Source organism: Brachyhypopomus gauderio, chromosome 3 (genome assembly GCF_052324685.1).
Source record: "Brachyhypopomus gauderio isolate BG-103 chromosome 3, BGAUD_0.2, whole genome shotgun sequence".
NCBI classification, from domain to species: Eukaryota; Metazoa; Chordata; class Actinopteri; order Gymnotiformes; family Hypopomidae; genus Brachyhypopomus; species Brachyhypopomus gauderio.
Window position 1 is genome coordinate 38,569,735 of NC_135213.1, and position 20,920 is coordinate 38,590,654.

General features: G+C 43.7%; 1 protein-coding gene across 1 annotated transcript in view; it reads left to right on the plus strand.

The window, feature by feature from the left end:
* The first annotated feature begins 4,380 nt into the window (after positions 1 to 4,380).
* Positions 4,381 to 20,920, plus strand: part of LOC143509654 (putative voltage-dependent N-type calcium channel subunit alpha-1B) — a 52,033-nt gene continuing 35,493 nt past the window's right edge. The window contains exons 1-2 of the mRNA XM_076998503.1: positions 4,381 to 4,482; positions 6,324 to 6,463. Coding sequence (XP_076854618.1) covers positions 4,390 to 4,482; positions 6,324 to 6,463 — 233 coding nt within the window. The 5' untranslated portion in view covers positions 4,381 to 4,389. The remainder of the gene's footprint in view (positions 4,483 to 6,323; positions 6,464 to 20,920) is intronic.

Here is a 20,920-nt window from a genome sequence, read left to right on the forward strand (position 1 = left end):
AACTGTGACCTATCGAGATCTGTTACTCCTCATTAGCCTGGGCAGCGGTCCGCTTGCATTACTGTTAGTATATCAATATATAGTAACGCACCGCTTTTAATGACCAGTAACGTAAACGGCGTTGTAACGACAGGAAAAGTAATTCATTATATTATCCCGTTACTGACAAAATGACGCCGTTACCTAACGCCGTTATTTTTAACGGCGTTATTCGCAACACTGCTAATGACAACACCTTTACCTGCACCACACAGGTGGAGTGAATACGTGATCTCCATCACAGATAACCGACCACAGGTGGAGTGAATACGTGGTCTCCATCACAGATAACCCACCACAGGTACTTTTGTTCTTGCGTGACATCTGTGCCTTCTGTATATCTTAAACAATCCACACTAGAATTATACATGACCATAATACACAATTTAGAAAGGGTTTACTTGGAATAAACGTTTCTGAACCGAGTTGAGATTTTTCCATGTACGTAACCTAAAGGTCAACGAAGCGCTTGTTTGTCATTTCTTAATGTTTTTTTTTTACTGGGCACTTTTCTTCCAAACACTCAAACCAGCATATTTGACATACTGAGGTGTCTGTCTGCTTGGAACCACGACCAGTGCGTTGGACATATGAAGTAGTTAAACGATCTTTGGGCTTTTTCTACGTGTTTGAGCTTGCATGCCTGCTTTGTTAGCGATTATGCTCAACGGGGAGCTTTGGGGCTTTAAAATGGGATGACAAAGCATAAACTATCCCACCATTTTAAAATGTTGCATTTGAATATGTGGGTGAATATATGCCAGAGTTACCACTTCAACCGTAGTGGCCATACTGGTTCAAATCCAGATGATCCATATTTGAAACACACACTGAACACTACTGTGTCTGTGGACTGTGGCACTGTGAAGTTCATTTCTCTTTCCCATAAATGTTCTTCTCTAAACTGACACACACGTAAATGAACTCATCGTGTTCTGCTACGGGTATTTGATATTTATTTGACAAGGTTCTGATTCGGTTCAGGTTTTTATTCTTGGTCTTATATTGCGCGCATGATCTTTACAGGGGTTCTGCCTCAGCAGTACAGATTATTGATCGTTTTACTGAACTAATATCCATAATGGTTTATTAGCCTAAGTCGCAATCCGAAATCGCCAGTCACACACTATCGTGAATTACGCCACCCGTCCCCACCCTGTCCACAGGAACACACACACTTCTTAATGTAGGAAGTATGACAGATGTGGAATGAACATCTCCATTAAAATTTAGCATCCAAGTTGTCCAGTGTCGATTGTTTACGACATATTGGGAAACTGAGACACTGTTAGTAACATCTCACAGTGTTTTCATTTCTCCCCCACCTCCATAGATGCTGTAGCTGTACAGGTGGAGCCACCGACCGGGTCACGTGAGCGGGTCAGAACGCGCAGCGGCTGCAGAAACGTGTTGGATGTTCGTCGCGAGCGCACGCATGCCTAAACACGGGCACAAGTGCCAATCTCGCCCCTTTTTCGACGTCTTTTTTTTAGATGTAGTTCACAAGGGCTGTGCACGCTAGCGAGAGGATCCGTTTATTACTGTCTTAGAGAAAAGGAAGCGCATTGGAGCTGAAGATTCAAAGAACATTTGCAACAGCGTCGAAACCGGATCGTTTATCCCCCCAAGACGTTGATTCCGTTCGGCTGCGACGAAGTGTACAGGCATATTTACATGCCTTTTGCCGATCTATATTGCTACTGATATTTGTCGTTGGTCGTTTGGTTTACGCAACTTACACGAGTCGCCTATTGAAAGGATTGTGTAACATGTGAAGATAAACTTTGTGCAATTCGGCGTATTGGTCCATGACGTTGCTTGCATGGAAGTAAATGAAGACGTTTCCATGGTTGTTTTGCTGGGCGGAATAATATAAGGAAGCGTGTACCTTTCTTCAGTGTACCGCTTGGTGAATGGGCTGCTCTGTTGGACGCCAGATCTGATGAACTCCTGGCTGGGACTACATCGTGTGTTGTGATGCTTCTTCTCTTTGCTCCATCTGATGTCAGTTTTGATTTCTGTGGTCAAATCTGTGCGTTTCTAGAATGGCTCGTTTCGAAGACGACCTGCCGACCCGATTTGGGGGTGGCTCACCATCGGGTCCAGGAAGAGGGGCAAGCCGGCAACCGGGCCCCCCGGGCGGCCAAAGGATGTACAAGCAAACGATGGCACAGAGAGCCCGGACAATGGCAATATACAATCCAATCCCTGTCAAACAGAACTGTTTCACCGTTAACCGGTCTCTTTTCATCTTCAGTGAGGATAACATCATTCGGAAATACGCAAAAAAAGTAACAGAGTGGCCATATCCTTGACACGGGGCACTGCTCCTGTAGTGGTGGCGTTAGCTGCTCAGTGATCAAAACGCCTGCAGGTATCTGTGTATGACACTGCATATTGATCTTGAAACAACACACTGCTTCACGTGGCTACTTGTTACGTTTCGCTCTCCTGTGGCTTAAGGTGGCGAAAGTTTGTTTACTCGATACATAAGATAAATAAGATGATGTTGTAACTTGAGTATGGTTTAAACAGAACTGTGTTTGTTTCCGGGCACACTGCTATTAAAAAAAAAAAATATATATATATATTTTAATAGCAGTGTGCCCGGAAACAAGCACAGTTCTGTTTAAACAATACTCAAGTTACATATATAGTTACACATATATATATATATATATATATATATATATATATATATATATATATATATATATATATATATATATAAGTAAAACATACGTAGTCTAAGCAGTACCGGAATCTACGTTCACGCGCTAACCGGGGTGTTGGCTCACGCGCGAGACTCTTCCCTTTGACAACACGCAGATGGCAGATTACAAACGCTGCATTTAGCGCATCCTCACACCTACGACAGCCTCGTGCAACAGCAGACCTTCTCCATTTCAAGACTGAACGCTTCTGTTGCGCGGTCACGTGGCTGCATTATTGGCTCTTTTGCACATTAAGTCATTGCGGTATTGATCTTTTTGAATCAGACGGGCCTCGCGGTTGCTCCTAGCAACCAAAACAGTCCTTACATTAGGCCGCCCAAATGTTCAGAGTCGCCCTGGGGACACCAGTAACACCCGCTTAAAATGCAGTAGTTCATTTCATGAAAATGTTAGTACTACTCTTCGTTGTCTGCGTCTCACATAAAAGACATTCAGGGGACATGTTCGCAATGTGCACACGCGTGTATACACAGCTGAAGACATCCCACAAAAAACTCTGTTGTTCGTGCCTACCAAAAATCTGTGGTGCGATTCGATTTCATTGTGGCTACAGAGATTTCACAGCAAAATCAATCAGTTTCTACGACATGTAAATAACTTTGGCAAAGACTGTTGACAGTCCTGCCTAATGTAATCTGCGATCTTCATGAGTAACTTTACAGTCCAGCAGCAGTGAGCGCCAAACCGAGGCGCTGTCCAAGGTGCTGAACACGCCTACGCGGCTTATACTCGCAACAGAACCGCGAGCACAGCGGGGAAGAGGGGGATAGCCCAGGCGGAACAAACGCGGCATGTTCAACGTGGGTGGCTGTGCACGTGAGAGCACGTGCAACACTTACACACAACACGCACGAACAATATTATTTTCGCGGGTTGCGTTTATTATTGCTTTGTTTTTGTTTAAACGTTTTCTCCCTATTATTACTTGTATATAGGGAAACGATTACAACTCCCGTGTTGTCACTTCGTGGCTGAGAAGGTTTTTAACATTTCAAGCAGCCGTTTTAAACACCAGGTTCACCTTGTTAAACTCTGCTGCTTTGAGCAGAGTCAAAGAAAATAATTCAGGTTCTAACCAGGGACAGAGCCGCGAGTGACGCAGTTCACGCGCTACTTTTAGCTCGTTGGCCTGTTCACGGGGCTGTGTCGCGATCCGCTCTCCTGCGGTGCACGGCTCCTCGACCTGATAGAAGCTACCGTAAACGCGTCTGCAACCAGGAAATTAAGGCTATTGGAGCAGAAAGAGTGAGTGAGAGAGAGAGAGAGTCTTGTGTTTCTAATGCATCTGCAGTCCTGGGAATGCGCGGCGTAATCGACACAGAGATTAAGCAGTCATGGTATAAGCGATATATCGGTCATGGAATAAACGATATATCGAGATTCAACAGTTCTAGCATATTGGAAATGCAGATGGTGTGGCCAGTGTCTGGGTTCATCATAATAACCAAGCAAGTGATCCATAATTATATAATGTTCATTATAAGTCTCTTAGTCTCCATCTACATACTGAATAGTACTGCACTGCTGGTCAGCTAAATATATTAAATGAATGTGTGTGTGTACAGTTTGCCATCAGATATGTTTCTTTCTTGACCATCTCACTCCATTTGAGTACATGATCCTCGCCACAATCATAGCCAACTGCATCGTGCTAGCATTGGAGCAACACTTACCTGCAGAGGACAAGACACCACTGTCACAGCGCCTGGTGAGTAGGAACACACACGTGTGTGTATCTGGCCACAGTCACACACACACACACACACACACACGCATATGTAAATCTTAACAGCTTTCTTTTTAGCTGACAGCCCTCAGTGTGTATTTCTTAGTTGCATGTTATACTTTACTTAGCCACTACCTAAAAACGTTTACCCACGTTCAGACTAATGGAAGCATAATCAATACCTCCCATGTTTAATAGATTTGAATGGGGGTGCACAATGGGAAGGCTGCAGTACCACCCCCCACCTCACCTCAGTGGGGGGGCAGTGGTGAGACCCAGGCAGATGGGAGGCTCATCTCAGCACCGCTTCGTAAACGAACGGGCATCACACTGTGATTTGCTTTGATCACCCCCACGCTGCCCCCTGTGTTTAAAATCAGATTTTCTTTTGAACTCTGTCATGTCCTGTAAATAGTAGATGGGGTGGAGGCAGGGGGGTGTTTGTGTTGGGAGTGTGTGGTTGGGGGTGTTTGAGTTGGGGGTGTGTGGTTGTGGAGTGGGAGTGAGGATCACACGGCCAAACACCCAAGCCTTTATTAGATTCAGCTGTGTATCGTGCATCACCTTCTAATATAGGGATGCTGAATTCAACTTTGTTCTTTGTATATATCAGTATGATCCAGTTCTAGATCATCAATGGTATATTAAAGGAACAAACAGCACCCAACCAAAAAAGAAGAAGCAAACATTACATTTAATTTTTTACTACTTTACTGGAATCGTGTTTAGGAAGAACGTAACCAGAAGATTGAACGTAAATCCACCAAGAATTCAGGGATCTGTTTCCCTTCCTGCACATTGTACTGTGTGGTTTTAATTTAAGAAAAGATGCATCTCGTTGCTTTAGGTCTGAACCCCCTTCTATATTCAGCTGTGGCACTGTTGTAGTTTAGCATTGTTGTAGCTTAGCATTGTTGTAGTTTAGCATTGTTGTAGCTTAGCATTGTTGTAGTTTAGCATTGTTGTAGCTTAGCATTGTTGTAGTTTAGCATTGTTGTAGCTTAGCATTGTTGTAGCTTAGCATGCAAACATAATAGTGTGTCAATTTGTCAAAGAATCTTAATTGATGTATAACAGCATTGATCATGTCTCTCTGCTCACGTGTGGTGATTCTGTGTCTAACGCACAGAGCCTGTGTTAATGGCATGACCTCCCATTCTAACACACAGAGCCGGTGTTAATGGCATGACGTCCCATTCTAACACACAGAGCCTGTGTTAATGGCATGGCGTCCCATTCTAACACACAGAGCCTGTGTTAATGGCATGACCTCCCATTCTAACACACAGAGCCTGTGTTAATGGCATGACGTCCCATTCTAACACACAGAGCCTGTGTTAATGGCATGACGTCCCATTCTAACACACAGAGCCTGTGTTAATGGCATGACCTCCCATTTTAACACACAGAGCCTGTGTTAATGGCATGACGTCCCATTCTAACACACAGAGCCTGTGTTAATGGCATGACCTCCCATTCTAACACACAGAGCCTGTGTTAATGGCATGACGTCCCATTCTAACACACAGAGCCTGTGTTAATGGCATGACGTCCCATTCTAACACACAGAGCCTGTGTTAATGGCATGACGTCCCATTCTAACACACAGAGCCTGTGTTAATGGCATGACGTCCCATTCTAACACACAGAGCCTGTGTTAATGGCATGACGTCCCATTCTAACACACAGAGCCTGTGTTAATGGCATGACCTCCCAAATCCTAAGATTCACTTTCTGATTGTCTTTTTCAGAAATGTGTGCAGCTCAACATGATTGTGGTGATCCTCCAATAAGCAGCCTGTGCTTGTCTCTCTGTCCCTCAGGATGACACAGAACCTTACTTCATTGGCATATTTTGCTTTGAGGCTGGGATTAAGATCATCGCTCTTGGCTTTGCTTTCCACAAAGGCTCCTATCTACGCAACGGCTGGAACGTGATGGATTTTGTGGTGGTCTTGACGGGGTGAGTCCACACATCAGAACATTATTACATTTACTCTCCCAGCTTCCCTGGTAATCATTTAGCTTTGGGGAGGATCTTTATTTCCTGCAATTATAGCTACAGCAGAAATGACTCCAACCATGTCTGTATCACCATTCACCCTTTACAGTTAACAAATTCCTATTCTCTAAACACTTTATGCACTAGCTCAGAGAACTTGTCCCAGTGCTGAACAACAGGTCCATACAGTCCCTTTCCATCAACACCATCCCTCATTAAATCGTTGATAAGGCTTTTGTGTAGAAGATGGTGAATGGGTGATCATCGCCTGCTGATGCGTTTCTCACAGCCTGCAGAGACGTTGTGTGGACGTAGCGCAGAAGAGTCGAGCACCCGTAGGGAAGCAGGCATGCTGGAGGCCAGGGCCCGGCGGCTGGGAGGGAGGGGGGGAGCTGCTGGCTGACACAGCCCAGGGACGTGGTGCCGTCCTGGGGGAAGGATCGGAGGTGGGGGTTGGTGTAGCGTCGCAGCAGGTCCCTGTATGGTTACTGCCTCCGCTTGGGAGGGTCCTGCCTCCCTCTCGCTAATGGCTGGGAGATTTATATGGCTCATCCGGCGGGGTTGACGTCAGCCCTGCCGTCTCATTGCGATAAACAGATTTGGTGGAAGTGACTCCGGTCCTGGAACAGGAAAGGGCTGTGGGCAGGGCGGCGGGACGTGGGGGGGGGGTCTGGGTGTGTGGGGGGGGACGTGGGGGGGGGACTCGCAGCATGACGAAGACTTGCACATGTAGGAGATGATGAGTGAAGACACCAGGGAGATGAAAACGGTGTGTGTGTGTGTGCGTGCAGTGTTTGTCCCACTAGACGTGACATAGCGATGGCTCGGGGAGCATGGCCAGGGGGCGGGGCCACTAGGGGGCGGGGCCAACCTCTCCGACAGCCTGTCGGTCATCATGTGGTGTATGGTCCCTGTGGAGCTTGCCTTCACTCAGCCTGCATATATGTGGCATGAAAACGTTTCCTGTTTCCTGCTTCCTGTCCACTCTTTTCAGCAGGGATGACGAGCCCATCACTGAGATAACCTGTTGATCACTTGTCTATAGGCCATGGTGGGAGTGTTCTCCTGAAGGCATGATTAAACAAACACAGATAAGATCAGCCTGAGTGGTTCAGGTTGGTGTTGATTTGAGATGACGGGGCATTGTGGGTTATTTGTGCTTGCTTTGGTCCAGTTTAGCTGGAGAAGGTGTAACTGTGTCACTGTGTCACTAGAATTACAGCAGCCCCATGATAATGTTTTTGTTGATGGCAAAAAGTGAAAATGAACAGCTTATACTTTGCAGCTGAGTTCACTGGGACTATTTTTTAACTTGCACAGTTGGTTCTAAAAGTTTGAACCTTTGCCAGGCGCTGAAGTGTGTGGTGTATTAGTGAGCTTGTTTTTAAGTACTTCTGCATAAACAAACCATTCTTTGCACAACAGGGCCTCAAATGTACTGTGTACAGTTAGAAAACACTTTTCAGCAGGGCTTCAAAACTACGGCACAACCTGCAGTGTGGACGGTAGTTATGGTGCATTTCCTCTGCGTGACACTGACACAACTTCATTCAACTAACCATTTTTGGTTTGCCATTTAAACCTATTGCGGATAGTACCTGGTAAAATTGTGGATACTATTTGTGGTATAACCTGTGATGAAGGTCCAGATGAGTCAAGGTGATACCAAAAGTGACGAGAAGACACTGCAGGCTGCTGATTGGTGGGAGAGAATCGCCACTACACAAATCATGTTGGTCGAGTCTGGATGGACTCTTAACAGGAAGTTATGAACATACATCACAGCCATGTGAGAAGGAGAGAAGGAATGTTCTGATCAAACAGCATTTATATAATATCTCTTATCATGGCAACCCACAACACCAAGCTGTGGTCAACCGAGGAGGGGCAGACTCTCATCTCTCAACACTCGATGGGTCAGCGTGGAATGAGAAGGATTAACAAGAAGTGTCTGAACTGTTAGCCGCACACAGCCAGCAAAGAACGTCCCAGCTGTGTGAGGAAAAGTGAAAAAAACTTGATACCAAAAGTGAGTGGAGTGGAGCAGCGTCCATGCAGTGGAGAAGAGGCATCAGAGAACCTGTGAGGAGCCTCAGGAGACAGGGTGTGGTGTTCATCATGAAGAGATGATACCAATCGATGGCGTGTCATAGGAGCATACAAGTACTGCAACATAAATTAAATATCTGGTGTCACAGTAAATGGTGCAATCACACTGTTCAGATATATTTAAATTTGAATTTCATATAAGAATTATATGAACCATCTTTCTTCGTTTTAAATAATTGATTTCCGAATAATAAGTAAAACATTTTATATTAGTTTTTGATGAATAATGAAATAACTTTAGGACCCTAAAGTGTAATGAACTAAATGAGATGTTCTCGTGTGAAATAGCATGTGATATGCACTCCATCTGTCCATGTGCACAACTCTAATAACCCTCCAAAAAGACATTTGGATTTGCTAATAAGAGAATATATCTGCCTCCCTGCGGTCCCGCCCTAATCAATACACTATTGAACCAAACAGAGTGAATGGATTTGCTACACCACTTTTCTTTATGACTGTGCATTCGAGCAGCATCCTCTCTCTCTTCCTCTCTCTCCCTTACATCGTCACTCTCTTTCTTCTTCTACCTCTTTCCTTTATCCCTTTTATTTGACCTCCCTCTCCTCTACCTCTATACTCCGTCTATCTCTTCTTCTTCTCTCGCTACCTCCTTTGTCTTCGTCTTTTCATCTGTTCTGTCGTTCTGTCTTCACCGTATCTGCCTGTTTGTCTTTTTCCCATCTTTCTCCTCCTCTCTCTCACTTCCTTCCTCCTTTTCTCTCTCCCTCTCTTCCTGCCTCCATCTCCTTCCCTCTCTCTCTCTCTCTTGCTCCCTCCCTCCCCTCTCTCCCCCTCTCTCATCCCTCTTTCAGCCACTCAGGGATATGTGGGCAGGGGGCTGATGGTGCAGGTTCTTGCTGGTTCTGTGGTCATCAGAGTGGTTGTGATGTTCTCTCATCCATCGACCTCCCCTAATGATCTCCTCCTCTTCTGCGGAGGAGAGCTGCACGTCACACATCTTCCTCTTTGTTCCTTTTCTCCCCTGCTGAGGAGGTTGAGGAGATGTTGTTCAGCACCGATGTTGTGTTTCGATACTAAAACTAATGCAAGCTGATTTTTTGACGTCGGACTTTCGGAGTGGACCAGTATGATGCTGTCCTGGCGCTGACTGGTGTCAGATATCAGCACAGATATAGTAGGAATCAATACAGTCTTAATGCACCTCCAGTTCCTTCAGTGTGTGTTTATGCTCCATATCTGCTAAACCTTTATGCAGTAACGTTAGGTTAACTTTGCTGAACATGGGTTTTGATATTGAAACTTTGACCTTGCAAACTTTGCTGTTGCTTATAACTCTTATAAACGTATAAGAGGATTTTTTAAAGATATACATTAGATACACATATATGTAAACTTGTCCCAATGAGCTGCCTGCAGTTTTCACATGACACAATTTTTCTTCATCCATTTACGTTGAGTCTGGTGGAGGTTGAGCAGCACCACCTTCCCTGTTTGGTCGTGTGAGGGTGGAGAAGCCGGATGATGCCACCCTGCATCTGCTGAACCCAATATGAGCATCTTTATCAATCAGCGTCTGCATGGGATGACACGTTCTATTAGAGAGTCAAACATGTTGATGGTCAGCCTTTCATTTTTCCTCCACGGTGTGTAAACTGAAATGCAGCGGAGCTTCTGATCCGCGTGTGGAGTGGGTGGTGTAGAACCTCCACCAGCAGACCGTTCCACTCAGTCCACTCCTCCACTCCTCCACTCCTCCTCTCCTCCTCTCCTCCACTCCTCCACTCCTCCTCTCCTCCTCTCCTCCTCTCCTCCACTCCTCCACTCCTCCACTCCTCCTCTCCTCCTCTCCTCCACTCCTCCACTCCTCCTCTCCTCCACTCCTCCACTCCTCCTCTCCTCCTCTCCTCCACTCCTCCTCTCCTCCTCTCCTCCACTTCTCCACTCTTCCTCTCCTCCTGCTCAGACAAACAGATTTTGCCATCGCTGCACTTCCTGAAGCAATCTCCCGATTCCACTTTTCTCTCTCTCTCTCTCTCTCTCTCCCTCTCTCTGTCTCTCACCAGTCTTCTATCTCTCTATCTTTCTCCATTTGCAGACCTCTGGGAGAAGATTGTGTTTCTGTGGCTCTCCCAATGGCCCCTCTAATTGTCAATACTTGTGCGGTTTATTCAGGGGCTGAGATAATCTGTCTGAATGCGAATGGAACAGCAAATGGTACTGTGGGCAGTGTGTGTGTGTGTGTGTGTGTGTGTGTGTGTGTGTGTGTGTGTGTGTGTGTGTGTGTGTACTGGGCCAAATGTACTGATGTCAGAGCCTTTGCAGAACTTGCCATGAGGGTAATGTCACATAGTTTGAGGTGTATATTATTTGGAAACAATGTGAAATCACTCAGCCCTTTCTGAGGCAGGTGTGTGTGTGTGTGTGTGTGTGTGTGTGTGTGTGTGTGTGTGTGTGTGTGTGTGTGTGTGTGTGTGTGTGTGTGTGTGTGTGTGTGATGCAGATAAAATGAAAACAGCAGAGAGAGTATGTGTGTGTGTGAGGCAGAGAAGTAATGAGTTGAGTGTGTAGAGTATTCTCAGGCCTGGAGCGTAGAGATGTAGGATTGAGTGATTGAGTGGCTCCAAGCCCAGTATGTAGATGTTAAAGGTGAGCCCGTACCATCTCTGCTCTCACTGGTCTTCACTAGCTGCACCCACACACTTCCACATTCTTCCACAGCATCTCCCAAACAAAGTGGCCATGACTGATATGTCCTTTGTACAATCTGGGTTTCTGGAGTGCATAGAGAACGGGTTTCCTTCCAGAGCTGATATATCTCTACACTCCTCCAGACTCCTTACGGGAGTCTGGCTTGGGAGACTTCCTGTCAACACACACGGAGAAGAGAGTGTGTGTCTAGTGTGGAGAGTGAAAACCTCGTAATGTCCACCTGAAGTAGCAGCTATCCCTCTAGTTTAACTGTGAAGTCTGACTGGCCAAGATATCATGTTCTCTCTGCCTCTCTCTTTCTCTCACTCGATGTAACTATCTTCTCCACCGCCGGCATCTACCGCCAGTGTTATGTTGTTGCTTTCACACCCTTTCCTCTATAGTGGCAGTGTGTAACATCAGCAGTGTGTAACATCAGTGTTACATTATTGACTGGGTAAGGTTGACTGCAGCTCAGTGTTGCCCACACTCACACCCGCCACTCACACCAGCGTTTAAAGGCAAATGATAAATGCAATCCAATTTAGTTGCTTCCCACATTAAAATATCACTGACAGCGCCGCTAATAATGCATCGAACAATCAATCACGGGCCACTCTCATTCTAAATATGTTTTGTCATCTTTTAAACATGGCTGAATGGGTGCTAGGCTAATCAGGGTGCTAGGATAATCGGGGTGCTAGGCTAAACAGGGTGCTAGGCTAAACCCTCTGTATCTGCTGGCCATAGCAAATGAATGAGCTCTGTTTCCATCTAAGCTTAGATCAAACACAAAACATAAGAAGACTCTGAATTTTTAGCGTGTGTGAAGAATTCCTCAGCTTTTCAAAGAAGCAGCTTACAATCTGTGGCGTGTGTGTGTGTGTTTTTGTGTGTGTTTGTATGTGTGTGTGTGTGTGTGTGTGTTTGTGTGTGTGTGTGTGTGTGTGTTGAACTGCACTCAGCAGACCAACAGAGTCAGACAGGCATGAGGCGTTTAACATGTTTTAGGTGTTTGAGTTTAAGCTGGGAGGAATGAGTATACACACACACACACACCTAAATTTGAGCTCCCATGTACAGTAATGGGTGACTGTACTTGGACTGTGCAAACTTCAGAGAGGTCAGAGTAGGCTGTATTGTAGGTCAGCCTGGATCGGATTGCTGGCTGAATGGAAGGAGAGTTATTTCAGAAAGCTTTCACCAGAGCCGACCGCTCTCAGCTCACCTCTGTGTGTATTGGTGCTTGTACGTGTGTATGTTTGGTTTACGGCCACTTATGCAACATAGGTGTGTGTATAGGTGTGCATAGGTGTGTATAGGTGTATATAGATTTGTATAGGTGTGTGTATAGGTGTGTATACTTACATTTACATTTATGGCATTTAGCAGACACTCTTATCCAGAGCGACTTACAAAGTGTTTTGCATCCGATCACAGAATTCATCCTAAGAAATAGTACAGATAGGCCAGAAATACAGGTGTGTATAGGTTTGTATAGGTGTGTATAGGTGTGCATAGGTTTGTATAGGTGTGTATATAGGTTTGTGTGGGTGTGTATAGGTGTGCATAGGTGTGTGTAGGTGTGTATATAGGTTTGTATGGGTGTGTATAGGTGTATATATAGGTTTGTATGGGTGTGTATAGGTGTGCATAGGTGTGTATAGGTGTGTATATAGGTTTGTATGGGTGTGTATAGGTGTGTATATAGGTTTGTATGGGTGTGTATAGGTGTGCATAGGTGTGTGTAGGTGTGCATATAGGTTTGTATGGGTGTGTATAGGTGTGCATAGGTGTGTGTAGGTGTGTATATAGGTTTGTATGGGTGTGTATAGGTGTGTATAGGTGTGTATATAGGTTTGTATGGGTGTGTATAGGTGTGCATAGGTGTGTGTAGGTGTGTATATAGGTTTGTATGGGTGTGTATAGGTGTGCATAGGTGTGTGTAGGTGTGTATAGGTGTGTATATAGGTTTGTGTGGGTGTGTATAGGTGTGCATAGGTGTGTGTAGGTGTGTATAGGTGTGTATATAGGTTTGTGTGGGTGTGTGTAGGTGTGCATAGGTGTGTGTAGGTGTGTATAGGTGTGTATATAGGTTTGTGTGGGTGTGTGTAGGTGTGCATAGGTGTGTATAGGTGTGTATAGGTGTGTATATAGGTTTGTATGGGTGTGTATAGGTGTGCATAGGTGTGTGTAGGTGTGTATATAGGTTTGTATGGGTGTGTATAGGTGTGTGTAGGTGTGTATAGGTGTGTATATAGGTTTGTATGGGTGTGTATAGGTGTGTATAGGTGTGTGTAGGTGTGTATAGGTGTGTATATAGGTTTGTATGGGTGTGTATAGGTGTGTATATAGGTTTGTGTGGGTGTGTATAGGTGTGCATAGGTGTGTGTAGGTGTGTATATAGGTGTGTGTAGGTGTGTATAGGTGTGTATATAGGTTTGTATGGGTGTGTATAGGTGTATATATAGGTTTGTGTGGGTGTGTATAGGTGTGCATAGGTTTGTATAGGTGTGTATAGGTGTATATATAGGTTTGTGTGGGTGTGTATAGGTGTGCATAGGTGTGTGTAGGTGTGTATAGGTGTGTATATAGGTTTGTGTGGGTGTGTATAGGTGTGCATAGGTGTGTGTAGGTGTGTATAGGTGTGTGTAGGTGTGTGTAGGTGTGTGTAGGTGTGTATAGGTGTGTATATAGGTTTGTGTGGGTGTGTATAGGTGTGCATAGGTGTGTGTAGGTGTGTATAGGTGTGTGTAGGTGTGCGTAGGTGTGTGTAGGTGTGTATAGGTGTGTATATAGGTTTGTGTGGGTGTGTATAGGTGTGCATAGGTGTGTGTAGGTGTGTATAGGTGTGTATAGGTGTATATATAGGTTTGTGTAGGTGTGTATAGGTGTGTGTAGGTGTGTATAGGTGTGTGTAGGTGTGCGTAGGTGTGTGTAGGTGTGTATAGGTGTGTATATAGGTTTGTGTGGGTGTGTATAGGTGTGCATAGGTGTGTGTAGGTGTGTATAGGTGTGTATAGGTGTATATATAGGTTTGTGTAGGTGTGTATAGGTGTGTGTAGGTGTGTATAGGTGTGTATAGGTGTGTGTAGGTGTGCATAGGTGTGTATAGGTGTGCATAGGTTTGTATAGGTGTATATATAGGTTTGTGTGGGTGTGTATAGGTGTGCATAGGTGTGTGTAGGTGTGTATAGGACAGATGTTTTGCCTTGAATTCCTTTTGGCTTCTTTTTAGGTATTAACATCTAGCTTTGTGTAGTAGTGAACTTTACCTGTGGCCAGGCGCAGTGCCCCCGATCCCAGGCGGACAGTCGTCCCTGTAACATGCATGTCTTCACATCACAGAGCGGCACGGATCTCCATCCGTCCCGTCCACTGTCGGAGCTGCCCTTTAAAAGCTGCGCTTTGCTCCATGTTAGCCCAGGCGCTAGCCCAGCCCGCCCACCATGGCCCAGTCCGAGGCTGCTGGGACGCTGGGACGCTGCTGATTCTCTGCGATGCTGTTTGCTTTGGCGAGCCGTGCGAGGGGCACGTGTCCGCGGTGAGTCAGCGTCTTTCCGCAGGGACGTCAGTGCAGGCAGCATATGGCTTCAAACCATGTTTTCCATTCTGCTGTAGTCTCCATGCCACTGTGTCCTGTGTGTGCGGTGTCCCATGTCCTGTGTGTGCGGTGTCCCATGTCCTTTGTGTACGGTGTCCCCTGTCCTGTGTGTACGGTGTCCCGTGTGTACGGTGTCCCGTGTGTACGGTGTCCCGTGTCCCGTGTGTACGGTGTCCCGTGCCCTGTGTGTACGGTGTCCTGTGTGTACGGAGTCCCGTGTCCTGTGTGTACGGTGTCCCTTCCCCTGTGTGTACGGTGTCCTGTGTGTACGATGTCCCGTGCCCTGTGTGTACGGTGTCCTGTGTATACGGTGTCCCGTGTCCTGTGTGTACGGTGTCCCGTGTCCTGATAAGACTGCTGCAACTGAGCAGTGAAAGATGTACGCTCAGCACTTTGCTGTCTTTTCCATCCTTTCATTGATAATTAGATCACGCTCATGATCCTGAATGGCCATTAGGATGGAGAAACACAAATGGGACTCACCATTTAGTCTGTGTGAAACGCAAACGTGTTTTATCTCTATCTTGTTGAAACAGAAAGCAGCTCCTGGTAGCCGTATAGCTGACGTAGCCTTATATGACACCGAGGAGAGATCAATGTGATATATTTAATCTTCTTTTCAATTCAATTCAGTTAGCTTTATTGGCATGAAGATATTCATTTGCAGTATGGTAAAGTATTTTCTCTTCAAATAAAGGGCACGAGAAAGGCATAACACCATCGCCACAGATGCAGTTTGCTAGCAGTTTGCTATGACCATCCAGTCAAAGGATTTGAAAATTCTAACATTATTGTACGCCTGCTACATGGCCCTGGCGTGGCCAACTCAAAATATGATTGGTAAAAGCAACAGTTTCATTGACATTTTTTTAATCAACAGACATCCGAATCGTTGATTCTGAAGGCCTGAAGGCAGATTTCTTTGACCCTGGCAACACAACAGCTGAAATATGATTGGATAAAATCTCAAACAAACATATTCCACTGGAAGAAACCAAGAGAAAAAAAAAGAGATCAGTCTATTGGGAATAATTTAATAAATATTCATGAAAGAAATATATTAAAACAAATCAGTGATTCTGATAGTAATTAGGTCACCAGAGAAGACCTTCACAGCCATACTGAGAGAATACAGTTCTGTGAAAGTACCATTCCAAGAGAATATCAGAGAAAATATCATACAGCAAAAACTATACTGAGGTAAGTGGTACTCATAAAACCCTGCCATTAAACCACCAGGAAAGCAGGACATTTGGTTTTCAAAAACAAACTTACTTCATTTGGCTGTAACTGTTTTATGATGACAAGCACACAGTGCAACTTTCTTAACTTTAGGACATTGTTTTGTTTGGGATGGTGTCCAGTGAGGGCCAGACTACTTCATCTCATGTGCAATCTGACAGGAAATGTCTTTGTACCAATATAGCTACAAATCATCGGACAACACCATGACCTTTGAACATCTCAGCGAGACCAGATTTCTGCCGCTGTCCTCCGGTGTCTTTTGTTTACTAGTGTGGCTAATGGATAAAAGCTACTTTAAGAAGGCAGAAATCTGATACATTTAGCACTTACTCTATGGATATTTCTCCCACAACACGAGTGTACCATTCCACCAACGTAAGGAACCTATCCCAGAGAAAATGCTCTGAGTTAGTTAGCTAAACACCAGAGTTAGCTAAACACCAGATAGCAGGGTTGCCAAATCTCACGCATTGAGCGTGAGACACACGCATTTGACTGTCTTCACACGCTCTCACGCCACACATCCGATTTCTCACGCCGAAAAAAAAAATCTAGTTTATTTACCTCTGATCCACATCTATGATTCAATACGTTACTAGTTCGCTCTGGCGCCAACCACTGGCGATCGATCGATCACGATATAATACTTAATTTGTAACAATTGGTAACAATTTACGTTCGGCACACCCCCCACCCCCCCATCAACAATTTACACTCGCCACCTCCTCCAGGTTCAAATCTAACTCCAAGCGATCTTGAAAAGTTGGCAACCCTGAGATAGCCCTGACCCCAGAATACCACAGAGCACCACAGAATACCACATGGTGATTAATGAACCTGTTGCGTTCCTCCTCTAAAGCAACCAAAATGGTTGATAGATAAAAAAGTGTACATGAACTAACACAAGGTTTTCTTATTTGAAAGTGTATTTACAACTATTTACAAATATAATATTTACAGCAAGCCATCTCTCCCAGGGGGAAGTCAGGCCAAAAAAACAAACAAACAAAAAAAAAACCCCACTCTACTTTCAACCACAAAACTAACTACCATAAATAAAACAAAGAACAGGCACCTACCCTTGCTTACTACTCCATAACTCACACAAAAGCAGGAGAAACAAGACATTTACCCCAAAGAAAACGGCACTTACCCCCTTCATGGCTCTCTCTCTCTAATAATACTCTCTCTCTCTCTCTCTCTCTCTCTCGCGCACAGAACCCAGTCGAAACAGAAATGCTCTTCAGTTTTTATGGGGTTGATGTCATCTGATCTGGATTGTATGTTTTCCTCATTTCCCTTTGACAGGAACATGCTGTGTGTGTTTATATGTATTTGTATGTGTGTGTATATGAATGAATCATTTATCATGTTTCGTGTTCTGCTGTGTTCTTTAGAAATTTATATTTATTTACAGCCTCATCAACAATTCATCAAATAGTATTTGTTGTTCTAGTTTTTCAATAGATGACATTATAGGTGTACACTACATCTAAATGCTGCCAAAACATCAAACAAAATAATATAATAATAATAATAATAATAAATGATAAAGTGCTTTACAGTATAAATAAAAAGAAACATTAAAAGGAGATAAGACAAAAAGACAAAAAGAAAATGTTAAAAGAAATTAAAGATAAAAATATTAAAATAACATAAAAAGTAAAAAAGTAAAGTAAATAATATAATAAAAAAAGTAAAGTAAATAAGATAAAACTATTAAGATAATTAGATTTAGAAAATAATAGACAACATAATGTAATAAAGTAAATAAGATTGAGAGTTACTTAACTAAAAGCAGATTTAAACAGGAATGTTTTGAGACTGTTCTTAAAACTATGCAGGGATGAAATGCCTCTGAGCTCTTCAGGAAGAGAATTCCAGAGCTTTGGGCCATAGTGGCTAAAAGCACCCTCGCCAATTTTTAATCAGCTTTTAGGAATCACCAGTAGATTACTGTTTGGAGACCTGAGAGACCTGACTGGAACATATCTAACCATCATTTCACTGAGGTAAAGAGGGGCAAGACCATGAAGACATTTAAAAACCATGACTAGAACCTTTAAATCTCTTCTAAAGCTGACAGGTAACCAGTGCAGTGAGTGGAGTGCAGGTGTAATATAATCTCTCTTTCTCCTGCGGGTCAGAACCCTTGCAGCCGCGTTCTGAACTCGCTGTAGGTGAGAAATAGAGCTCTTTGGAAGAGCAGATATAACAGCGTTACAATAATCTAGTCTTGATGTGATAAATACATGGACAAGTTTTTCACTGTCAGCAGGAGTGAGCATATCTCGGACCTTAGCGATGTTTCGGAGGTGAAAATAAGCTGTCTTGCATGTAGTCATGATGTGTGATTTGAAGCTGAGCTCATTATCAAAGGTGACGCCCAGGTTCTTAACACAACACAGGTTCAAATCTAACTCCAAGCGATCTTGAAAAGTTGGCAACCCTGAGATAGCCCTGACCCCAGAATACCACAGAGCACCACAGAATACCACATGGTGATTAATGAACCTGTTGCGTTCCTCCTCTAAAGCAACCAAAATGGTTGATAGTTAAAAAATGTACATGAACTAACACAAGGTTTTCTTATTCGAAAGTGTATTTACAACTATTTACAAATATAATATTTACAGCAAGCCATCTCTCCCAGGGGTAAGCCAGGCCAAAATAACAAACAAACAAAAAAAAACCCCACTCTACTTAGCGATGTTTCGGAGGTGAAAATAAGCTGTCTTGCATGTAGTCATGATGTGTGATTTGAAGCTGAGCTCATTATCAAAGGTGACGCCCAGGTTCTTAACACAATGTCTGGCATTCAGATTCATTTGATTTAAATAAGTCTGGACATAATTCCTTTGTGAATGAATACAAAAATACAAAAATACAAAATACAAAAACCTATACACTTATATATATACACAACTAAAATGGTAACTATAAAATCAATAATAATATTGATCAATAATACTAATACAACAGAAACAATTACTATCATCATCATAATGATCATTATTGCAAAGAGAGGGACATTTGGGGTAGCTGGTGCAGTTGGGTCAGTTGGGTCAGTTGGGTCATTTGATGATTGAGGAGATGATTTCTTAGTGATTCCCGCCCTATTCAATATGTCTACCACCCTGATCCGTTTAGGATCCCACACACAGTTCTCCTCCAGTCCACTAGGTACCATTCCACAATTGGGGGGGACCCAAGCAGTGTCGTATCCTTCCTTGTGCCACGTCTTCCGGAGGGGATGTTTCTTTTTGTCAATAATTTCCACTTCACCTACACACACTGTTAGTTTCAGAACAACTGCTTCTTCACCAGCCGGCAGATTCTTCGGGTACGCACAAGCCTTCTGAAAACTGCGGCTCACGTAGACACCAGGGCCCAGCATGCCATCGGGGGAGGGAGTGAAGCCATCACGTTCGATCATTAGAGCATTTGTTAGAGATGTTCCATGGTACATGACAAATATCTGCCGTTTCCTGTGATCTCGTCTTTCTTTATTGCCGTGTGTCTTTAAGCCTCTGCTGTGTTCGTCGCCCATTGCACCAGCCACATTGGAGTACAGCTAGTTGTAGCTTGATCTTTATCCTTAAAAAGTTTTTTACGAAAAAAAGTTATATGTATGATTTGCAGACAATTTTTTGCCTTAATTTTTTGAGGCAAGAAGATTTGTTCCTGCCAACCGTACGTTACATTATCAGCACCACATTAATAAATGATTACTTCAATGTCTTTCTTCTGCAATATCTTTTAGTTCTACAAGATCCACAGATACATTCATGTCAGTTTAGCTACATAAAATTTTCATTTTAAATAATATCAGAAGACATGGAACGTACCTGCTCAAGAGAAATAGAAGCAAAATATGAGCTTCTATTTTCACTTTTTATTTTGACCGTACAGGCTTTTGTTCCGTCTGGTAAGTACAATGTTTAGAATGTTTGGAATAACAAATGGATGTATACAATATGTCAGGGTGTTTAGTTTCGTTTTGCAGCTTGTTGTGTGCTGGGAAAGGTTATGCTAACAGGGTAAGAGTTACATCACTCACTGAGAATGTTTGTAGACTTCACCCCAAAGGTGGCAGTCCTGTATGGAATGCACTCTGTATGCAAATGTACTCCGTTGTCTTTACCAGCAACCTGATTCCCATTGGTGAACGGGGTTTTTGTGACTGCTGTCCCTTTGAGATGCCGGGGGGTGGGGGTTATAGTTACTAGTTATAGTTATTAGTTACTACTATTCTAGTAACTAGTCTTGTTACTAGAATAGTTATGTTATTGTTGAATATTAAATAAATCTGGTTAATTGTGTGGCCAGAGTCTTCCTTGGTTATAGCTATACTGGGCCAGATTAACTCATTATTAGTATCAGATAAAGGTAATCAATGCTAATACCAATTTCCTCTAAAGTATCCCATCTGCTGCTCATGTTTATGATAAACCTCTGACAAAGCAGCTATTGTTGCAAGGTACTTTATAAAGTTGGTGAGGTATATTCTATAACCTGCACTGAGCTATTTGAGAAGTGAGTTATGTTAGTTTCTTTACCAACTATAATTAGGAGTCAGATATTTTATTCAGTTTTTTGCATGTCAATCCTTCTTCTGCACCCATTTCTGTCCTTGGTTGTAGGCAAGCAGGTAGGTTAGTTATATCTCATAACTATAACCCCTACACACACAAGCAGGTAGGTTAGTTATATCTCATAACTATAACCCCTACACACACAAGCAGGTAGGTTAGATATATCTCATAACTATAACCCCTACACACACAAGCAGGTAGGTTAGTTATATC